This window comes from Pteropus vampyrus, unplaced genomic scaffold, assembly GCF_000151845.1.
Source record: "Pteropus vampyrus isolate Shadow unplaced genomic scaffold, Pvam_2.0 Scaffold275, whole genome shotgun sequence".
Taxonomy (NCBI): domain Eukaryota; kingdom Metazoa; phylum Chordata; class Mammalia; order Chiroptera; family Pteropodidae; genus Pteropus; species Pteropus vampyrus.
In genome coordinates this window covers 451,980-460,781 of record NW_011889056.1, presented here as the reverse complement: position 1 = coordinate 460,781, position 8,802 = coordinate 451,980, and the positions used below count along the sequence as shown (strand labels likewise).

General features: G+C 63.8%; 2 protein-coding genes across 2 annotated transcripts in view; both read right to left on the bottom strand.

Moving 5' to 3' along the window:
• SRPK3 (SRSF protein kinase 3) overlaps nucleotides 1-1,174 on the bottom strand; it is a 5,655-nt gene extending 4,481 nt beyond the window's left edge. The window contains exons 1-5 of the mRNA XM_023520642.1: nucleotides 1,065-1,174; nucleotides 864-994; nucleotides 610-718; nucleotides 392-479; nucleotides 21-108 (exon numbers count right to left, since the gene is read on the bottom strand). Of these exons, the coding sequence (XP_023376410.1) occupies nucleotides 21-108; nucleotides 392-479; nucleotides 610-718; nucleotides 864-994; nucleotides 1,065-1,117 (469 nt within the window). The 5' untranslated portion in view covers nucleotides 1,118-1,174. The remainder of the gene's footprint in view (nucleotides 1-20; nucleotides 109-391; nucleotides 480-609; nucleotides 719-863; nucleotides 995-1,064) is intronic.
• A 1,519-nt stretch (nucleotides 1,175-2,693) lies between these two features.
• The window catches only part of PLXNB3 (plexin B3), a 16,766-nt gene continuing 10,657 nt past the window's right edge, over nucleotides 2,694-8,802 (bottom strand). Inside the window, exons 14-32 of the mRNA XM_023520652.1 lie at nucleotides 8,602-8,795; nucleotides 8,302-8,488; nucleotides 7,931-8,161; nucleotides 7,685-7,846; nucleotides 7,448-7,599; nucleotides 7,187-7,287; nucleotides 6,885-7,108; nucleotides 6,548-6,726; nucleotides 6,211-6,277; nucleotides 5,579-5,906; nucleotides 5,349-5,452; nucleotides 5,169-5,262; nucleotides 4,645-4,823; nucleotides 4,333-4,493; nucleotides 3,932-4,079; nucleotides 3,657-3,721; nucleotides 3,511-3,586; nucleotides 3,321-3,395; nucleotides 2,694-3,077 (exon numbers count right to left, since the gene is read on the bottom strand). Coding sequence (XP_023376420.1) covers nucleotides 2,973-3,077; nucleotides 3,321-3,395; nucleotides 3,511-3,586; nucleotides 3,657-3,721; nucleotides 3,932-4,079; nucleotides 4,333-4,493; nucleotides 4,645-4,823; nucleotides 5,169-5,262; nucleotides 5,349-5,452; nucleotides 5,579-5,906; nucleotides 6,211-6,277; nucleotides 6,548-6,726; nucleotides 6,885-7,108; nucleotides 7,187-7,287; nucleotides 7,448-7,599; nucleotides 7,685-7,846; nucleotides 7,931-8,161; nucleotides 8,302-8,488; nucleotides 8,602-8,795 — 2,832 coding nt within the window. The 3' untranslated portion in view covers nucleotides 2,694-2,972. The remainder of the gene's footprint in view (nucleotides 3,078-3,320; nucleotides 3,396-3,510; nucleotides 3,587-3,656; nucleotides 3,722-3,931; nucleotides 4,080-4,332; nucleotides 4,494-4,644; nucleotides 4,824-5,168; nucleotides 5,263-5,348; nucleotides 5,453-5,578; nucleotides 5,907-6,210; nucleotides 6,278-6,547; nucleotides 6,727-6,884; nucleotides 7,109-7,186; nucleotides 7,288-7,447; nucleotides 7,600-7,684; nucleotides 7,847-7,930; nucleotides 8,162-8,301; nucleotides 8,489-8,601; nucleotides 8,796-8,802) is intronic.

Genomic DNA, 8,802 nt, shown 5'->3' with positions numbered 1-8,802 from the left:
GCTCAGCCCCACAAGGATACGGACTCCATTAACCCCTGAGATCCTGAAGTCATCGATGAGCTGCACAATGGTCTCTCTTTTGGGGTCACTGGGGTCACTGTCTCGGACCTGGAGCAAAAGCCAAGGGGCCACGGATGGTGCCAAACTGCCCCTCACCGGCCGCTCCCGGCGGCGGTCCCCTCTCCCACTCTGGCGGGCCACTGGAAGAAAGGCCACCGGCCTCTCCTTCGCCGGCTCCGCCAGACTCACCCACTTGGACAGAGCCACTTGGAGCCTGGCCTTCTGGGGGCCCCACGCCCCCCGCCCCAGGAACCCCTGCAGGCCTGCACCCACATGGCCAGGCCCCGGGCAGCTCCCAGGGAGCTGGGAGTCGGTAGGGGAGGCGCCTCACACATTTCAGGAGCTTGATCTCATCCACAGCTGTCTCTGTGTAATGCCCGGCGCTCTTCACCACTTTCAGGGCCACGAAGCGCTTGCGCCTGCAACACGGACACTTGCATCGGCTGCCAGCCCCGGCCAGACACACGGGCACATGGTGGTGGCCACAACCAAGCCCAGAGGCAGGATTCCAGCTGGCACCGGGCGCTGGGGGGCAAAGGGGACACTCACTGGATGTCCCAGCACAGCCAGACAGTGGAGAAGTGGCCCCAGCCCAGCTTGCGCACCACGTGGTACCGTCCATTGAACAGGTCGCCGATCTTCACGGGATAGTAGCCGCCTGGGGAGAGGAGCCAAGAGTCCATGGGAGCGTCAACCCTCTGGCCCCTTGGCCCAAGTGCACTGGCACCAGCACCCTCCTCCTCCTGGAATGTCCTACCCCCTGCAGCGGCACCTGGCCATCTGTGCCCCAGGCCAGGCCTCACCCTTGCAGTAGTCCTTGGGGTCCTCCTGTTCCTCATCATCAGAGCCCAACAGGCCCTGCAGCATCCGAGGCGCCGCAGTGGCGGGAGCTAGTTCGGAGCCCGAGGACTCGGGCCCGCAGGAAGCCTGTGAGCTGCGGGCGGGTTGGGCCAGCGGTGAGCGCGCGAGGTGCCAGGGGCCCCGGCGCCCCCTCCGAGCCCTACCTGCTGCTGCTGCCAACGCTGTCCCTGCCACCACCGCCTGCACTGGTGCTCATCCCGGCCTCAGGGCCCACAGCTCCGGCGCCCTCAGGGCTGTTCCTGTGGGGCCCGGCCTTGGCCAGTGCCTTTATAGCCTCTGCCGGCCGCTGATCTCACCCGCCTTTATAAATAGCCTCCCAGCTGCTCAGCTGCGGGCAAGGTATGCAGTAGGGCGGGGACAGCGTGGCGACAGAGCTCCTGAGAGTCTGGCCCCCAGGACAGGCCCCCAGGACAAGCCCCCTGCTGCTGCCTCAGGGCTGGCAGAGGAGGCCACCACACGGACACGGTATGACTCAGCCTTCATGCCGAGCAGCATCCCCGTCACACCCCAAGACCAAGGGGATCACCCACATGGGGACACAGCAGTTAGTCCCTGGGCTGAGTCCTCAAACTCCAGAGCCGGCTGAGGGGCACAGCCAGGCAAGGCCACCATGGACATGGCAGCCCAGTCCTCAGGCCAAGCCCGCCACCATTTTTGGAACATTCTCTGGCTTCCCACTCGGCCCCTGTGGGAGCCTTCCCAGGGGACGCCTCCCATTCCTATGGGCACCCCATTCTCTGCCCACTCTCAACAGGTTCCCACTTTCTCTGTGCCTTATTGACCCCTAAGACAGGCAGGAACCCGGTGTCCTCCTTTTCCCGAATGCGGGTCACCGAAGGCTTTGGTGTAGCAAGAGTCAGGGGCACAAGCTGCAGGCAACACGCTCTTCCTGCCAGAGGTACCGACCGAATGGAAGCCCAGGAACCTGCCCAACTAGGACTTCGCCACTGAGCCCCTGTGTAGTCTCCCTCGCGCCTCTGTTGCAGGCCTGCCATCCGGGCCCTGTTCATCGTCTCCTCCAACATGTGTCATGTGCCCCCATGGGAGGCACAGGGAGCCGCCCACCCAGGCCCTGCCCTCAGGGGTACTCCTCTATTGGGGAGCAAACAAGCCCACAGCTCTAGCTGGCTAGTGACAGAGGGACGTTCAGGTTAGGCAAAGACTGCGACCTTGGAGCTGCATCGAGGGACTAGAAAGAATCAGGTCCTCAGAAAAGGAGTGAATAGGTAAGCCTCCAGGGCAGCAAAGGGCTGGGTTGGGACGAGGCCAGCAGCAAGATGGGCTGGCGACCTCTGTGTCTGGCCTGGCCACAGAGTGGCTGGCGATGGGGGACAGGAGAGCGGGGAGGCCCCAGGTGGCCCAGTATGGGGTTCCAGCAGAGACTGACGGGCGCTTCCGCTCTTTGGAAAGGTTACCCTGGCAGAGGGAATGGCGGGGGCAAGAGTGGAGCCAGGAGTCCAGCCGGGGACTGTCGGGGAGTCAGAACGAAGGTGAGCTTAGCGGTGACTGTGTGCTTAGCCCAAGATGAGAGACACTTGGTCCTGTGTCCCTGTGCCAGAGGAGGATTTGGTACAGTGGGGTGGGCATAGATGGGGGCAGGAGGACAGGGGTGTTTTTCCAGCAGGAGCCAGGGGGAGGCGACGGGGGGGAGGAGAGCAAGGCCTGGGGGTGCCCGATGACTCCTCTTTTCCTCAGGCAGCAGAAGTCACAGCTATGGGACCAAGGAAAGGGCTGTGTAGACTCCAGGGGAAGGCAGAGGTTGGGGATTGGGCTTTTTCTAAAAAGACAAATTTCTATTTTATTTCGAGATGCAATTCTCCAGCAAGCAAATAAATACAATGAGGGAACAGAGGGAAGGATTGCTATAAATTAGAAAGAAGCCCGGGAGAGAGAAGAGGCTGGGGTGGGGGGGAGGTGACAAGAAACCCCCCACTCCCTGTCGGCCCTCTTCGGTTGCTGGCTCCATCCAGGGGTCTTAAGGCACTGTGGTGGCAGGTCCTGCTTGCTGCTCTCTAAGCTGGTGGGCCTCAGGTGCCGGCTGTGGCCAGAGCTCACAGGTCAGTCACTTTGTTCTCCACCAGGGCGGCGATCTGCTGCAGGCGGCAGGCCAGTTGCATCTTCTGGCCTACAGGGTCCTCCTCCAGGGCGCTGATGATCTGTCAGGGCAGAGGAGGGTTCCCTGCCTGAGCCCCAGCCCTCCGCCCAGTGGCCCAGGGCCACCCGACCCTGCTTCCACCTCAGCAGTGGCTGACAGCTGCCCCAGGCCTCCCTGGGGAATCTGAACGGACACCAAATCCCTTCCCAAACTGGGCCCTTCCTCCCCTCTGCCTGCTGGATTAGGCCTGAACACTCCTCTGCCCGCAGGGGGTGCCCCTTCCCCCGGAGAGTCCTGGCCTCACCTGGTCGTAATACCTGTGGATGTGGTTGTAGAGTTCGTGCAGGGCTTCCAGACAGTGAGGAGCAGAGGTGTAGCTCTGTGGGCAGCACATGGGCAAGTGAGGCCCTAGCCTGGGCCTCAAGCCCCAAGCCTCCCTCCCCTCCGCTCTGCCCCCCAAATGTGGAGAGGTGCGCTCCTGGGCCCTGCCTCACCCCTGAGAGCTCGGCCAGAGCTGAGTTCATCTCCTGGTAGCTGGCCGGAGAGCTTTGGCGAATGTCGGAGTAATATCTGGAAGAGCGGGTATGGTGAGGGATGCGCAGCCTCCACCCCCAGCCATGCCTGCTACCCTGACACCTACCTCTCCACCAGCTGCTTGTAGCGAGGGATCTCCCGGGCGTAGAGAAGTTTGTTCACTGGGGAATCCTGCTCCGGGTGGGGGTGGGCGTGAGTAGGCAGGTGGGGAAGCTATGGTCCTGTCACCCTGACTGTGCCACCAGTGCCCCCTCCCCCTGGCCCTCATTATTCGCCATCCCCCCCAGCCCCACCCAGGGCTCTGTGCCCAGCCCCTGTGGCTTCCCCACAAGCCTCTTCTTTCAACCACCCGGCTGCCACCACGGCCAGCTCTGCTCTCACCCGGCCCACTTTATGCTCTGAGATAGTGCAGGAGTCGATGAAGGTCTGGGCGATGACGGCGAGGACGGCATCCACGTTGTCTGACACACGCACGTCAAAGATGAGCTGTGGGTTCTTCAAGGCGTTCACCCAGAACCGCAACAGCAGGCTGGGGACACAGGCCAGCCGTGGGTGTGAGGCATGGCTAGTCTAGCATGCATCGTCAGCCTGGGCCCCAGCCCTGAGTTCCACGGGGAGCAGCCATGAGAGTCTATGCTGGGGGTGGCCAGAAATCCAGCTGGATGCCTCCCAGCCTATGTTCCTGATCAGACCCTGCTGCTCCGATCCAGGCAGTGAACTTGTCCCTCTGAAACTCCATGTCCTGTCTGCATGGAGATGGTGGAGGGCAGCAGGCGAGGTACCTGTTAGTCTTCCAGATGTGCAAAGTCTCTGGGTCCTCGATGCCATGCTTCTCGGCCAGCTCGTCCAGGAAGTCAAACAGGTACTTGACAGCGATGGGCACAGGTCGGTTCACACTAAGGATGGCCTGGAAGGTGTCATCCACAAACTTCTGCAGTGTGCCCTGGAAGGTGGGGGGGCGGGGCTCCATCAGTGGCCAGGGCCACCCTTCAGCCTCTCAGGACCACGCCTTCTCCCTAGCTTAGTCAGGGGCCCCTCAGGGAGCCTTCCTGTCACCTGGCTCCCCTGGGACCTGGCTCCCCAGCCGCACCGACCTTCATGGAGAGTAGGCGGGTGAGGTAGATTTCTGGAATGGCCTTGGCCCGTGCCCGCTCCCGTTCCCGCTCTCGAAGGCTGCTGCGCCGTGCCTTGGCCCCTTCTGGTTCCTCGGTGCCTTTCACCAAGTGCCAGAAGCGGACTCCGCCTTCCTCACCATCCTCCAGCATGGGGATGTCTGAGGACACACGTGCCGACCTCAGTCCTATGCCCCTGACACCCACCCCACCCCGCTTGTCGGGGCGGGACAAGGTGGGAGGAGCCAAGGAAAGCAGAGGGTAGCGATGTGGAGACGGGGGTAGCAGCCCAGGGGCTTGCTCAGCCCAACATCCTGTGGCCCTGGAGCACCCTGACCAGGCATGCCATTGCCTTCATGTGCCCTAGGCCCTCGGCTCAGCCTGGAGCTTTGGCTGGCCCGCTGGCGAGGTATGGGGAGACCCAAGTGATGGGCAGGACCAGGATTCCTGCCTGCCTCCCTCAGGCTCCCGGGAGCAGGTGGGCACGTCTGGGTTGCTGGACTCACTCTCTCCGGAAGGGCAGCTCTGGGCCAAGCTCTGGGAAACAGCGCCTCCGTTGTGTAGCTGGGGGACGAGCGCCACCGTGGCCCCATCTGGGACCTGGCGAGAGGGAAGCAGAGGCTGGGCCCCTTCCTTGGCTGATCCAGAGGTGAGGGCCTGTCCTCCAGCCCACGCCCACCCCGCACCTTGTAGTGCTGCAAAGTGTTGAGTCTCTTCCAGTGGTTCTGGGTCACCGAGGTCAGGTCCTCATCCGACAGGGTTAGGTGGCCAGCCAGGCCTGAGCGCCACTCTGGGGGGACCCAGGGATGCCAATCAGACTGCAGCCATTCCCCAAGTCTGCCATTCAGAGCAAGGCAGAGCTGAGCCTCTATAGGTGGACCGGACCCATGCGATGAGGGCAGGCGGGGTGTCTCACCGAGGTCTAAGGCATGCACGGCGGGCCTCTGGGAGAAGGGGGTACCCTTGTAGACTTGGTCCAACACCTTCTCCTTGACCTGGGTGATGGTGTCTGTGTCGAGCACCCGGGCGGGCACGCGCTGTACTTCACCATTCCATGCAGCCCCGCCAGCCCCGGGGCCCACCAGCACCATCAGAGTCAGGGGCCGGAACTCCACGTCCTCCCGCAGCAGGCGACTGTCGTTCAGGGTCCGTTTTGCCTTGCCTGTCACGGCGTCCACAGGGCCCTTATCCACCTGGTACTGGATGGCCCGGAGGAGCATGTACAGCGGCTCACCAGCCACCTCCTGCAATCATTAGGATGGGCCAGCATCGGCCAGGGGACTAGTGGCCTGCGCAAGGCTCAGAGGGCGTGACGGGGGTGGGGAGGGGTAGCCAGCTGCACACAGCAAGGGTAGACAACGACGGCTGGTCTCCGCCTCACAACCAGCCCGGGGAAAAGGGTCAAAACCCTTCCCTTTGCACACACACCCCCTTGCTATGCCCTCACGCCCTGAGGTCCCTGGGGGAATCCGGGCACGGGTCAGTGAGGCCACAGGCAGCAGCCTCTCGACGGAGCAAGGAGAAAATGCCATCCAGGGCACCCCTCACCCTCAGGAAGGCGTAAAGACAGATGGACAGCCAGTTGGTGAGCAGCTTCTCCACCATGGTCTCTGTCCTGTAGGGAGCAGGCCCCAGGTCAGAAATGGGAGCTGCAGGGACACCGTGTCCCTGGCCTGAGGCGGGCAGCAGAGGCAGTGAAGAGCTCTTCCGCCTGTCAGCCCTTTGTGCCCAGGTCCCTGGTGAGGATGCCCGTCTACTTCTCTACCAGTGGCTTCTGTCCTAGCCCACCTCCTGGGGCTTCCCGATCCCGCCCACCCCAGAACAGGGCGGGGTAGGGGGGAGCCATCACCCCTGCTGGCATGACCAAGGTCAGGCCAAAGCCAACCTGCGCAGCATGAGCTTGGGGTTCTTGTGCACATAATGGGCAGCCAGGTCACCAAGCAGCGTCTTCATGATGTCGGTCAGGTACTCGAGCTTGCCATGCAATGCCAGGGACAGCAGCGAAGCCACGTGGCAGCGGTCCCGCTGGGAGAAGCTGGGCTGCTCCTCCAGCGTGTGAATGAGCTAGGTAGGGGTGGGGGGGCTGATGCTCACTCTGGGAAGTTCCACGCCCCGTGCATCCTCCCACCTTTGTGCCTATACCTACATCCCAGCCCAGCCTGTGCCCAGCCCCACCTCCCTGCCCCCCTCCGTAGCCCCCGGCCCGCCTGTGTGGTCCTCACTGTGAGGAGAAAAAGCTTGCAGTTGAGCAGATTGGAGAGCTGCGTGAGGCCCTGGCGCACAGGGGCACGGTGGCCCTCTTCCCCGGGCCCTCCCAACACGGGCTGCAGCGGGCAGCCACCGTGCCCAGGGAAGAAGACTCGCTCGGCGTATGTGCGGTAGTCCAGGAAGGGGATCCCGCTGCCCTCCAGGTCACTGCTGAGGTCAGTCATCTCGGTCATCAGGTCTGCAGGCCGGGAGCCACCAAGGTGTGGGCCCAGGCCTAGGTGGGCCGTCTGCCCCCTCCCTACTACCCCCTCTCTACCTGTGAACTCTTTGCGGCACTGGTCGCCCACGCCAATCTCCAAGTTCTCCAGCTGTACCAGAACCTTCTGGTAATCCCGCAGGGCCTGTTTGCTCTTGTGCCTGTAATCCAGGTGCCAGATGTCACACATAGGTCCAGCCCTGCCCGGGCCGAGGACACCGAGCCAGGATGGCCACCTGCCTAGAGGCCTGCCATGGGGCACCCTTTCTAAAAGTGAAGGAAGTTTTCCCAGGAGTATGCATGGCGGGGAGGGCTCCTCACCTGTACATGAGGATGAGGAGGACGATGGTGGCGGTCAGCACAGCAGCGCCCATGCCCAGGCCTACCTGGGCCTCCACAGGGAAGGCAGACGGCGCAGGCTCGGCCTCGTACTGGACCGGGCCCAGGGCCAGCCGCAGGTTGCCCATCTGCACCTGGAGGGGGGTGAGCGGGGCTCCTGAGCACCTGCCTTCATTGCTCTGCCCGCCACCCACCCCTGCACCAGGGCCCCAACCTCACCACAAACTGCGGCAGGGTGCTGGAGCCATTGGCAGGCTGCGGGGCCCGCGGGGGCGGCTCACAGTACAGGTGGGTGAGTGTGAGCGTCTTCACTAGGCACTCGCTGTCACCGATATGCACGCGCACCTCCTCCTTACTGATGCCCAGGTTGAGGCCCTCACCCTGGGAGACGGAACAGGGGCCTGAGCCGGGCTGCCTAGCCTGCGCCTGCAGCCCCTCCACAGAGATGGCCAGTGAAGCCCTCACCTCTACATCCAGGACGTTGCCAGATTTCAGGAGGGCGGGCCCCTCTCGGCTGAGCGGGGCCAGCCGGGGGTTGGGCTGGTACTGGAAATCCTGGCCCCCGCTGGCACTGGCAAAGTCCACGTGCACGTTGTCTAGGGTGAAGAACACCCGCTGGGGGCGTGCCCCGTCTGGCACGGCAGGGCTCAGGCACAGGAGGAGATTGGAGGAGTTGATGGAGCAGACGGTGGAGCACTGCGAGGCACCCAGGGCCAGGATGAGGTGGGGTGAGCTGGGGCTCTCCTGCTCACCCCCAAGAGCATGGTGGCCCACACCGCCCCCCCTCACTGGGCATGACCCCAGGGCAGCCCCACTGCCTGCCGGTGGGGGCTCACCTGCAGCAAGCCTCCCTCAAGCTGGACACAAGCCTGAGGGGCTGAAGCGGGGGCCCCGCAGCTGCTCCTCAGGTCCTGGGACTCGGTCCCTGCAGTGGTCTCTGCGGTGGCTTCTAGCCACACGGACAGCAGAGGGCGCCGCACCACGTCCAGGTCCTTGCCCCTGACTCGGATCAGCCGTCCGCCCCTGTGCCAGGATAATAGTCAACAGGGATGGGGGCAGCGGGCAGTCCAGCTCAGCCCTACCTCCCTGCCTCCCCAGCAGGACACACAAGTTGCCCTGGCGAACCAGGTCCTCACCCCCGGAAGCTGACGCTGGGTTCCGCCGCCAGGAGCTGGGGGTTGGCGGTGTAGCGGAAAGGGATGGCCAGCAGCGTGCGCTGGGCATGGCCAAAGACCACGCGAACCACGGCTTCTCCTGGGCCGGCCTGGGGCATGGTGTGGCACACGATGGCCTCAGGACACACTGGCTCCTGGCTGTAGGGGAGAGGGGTCTCGCAC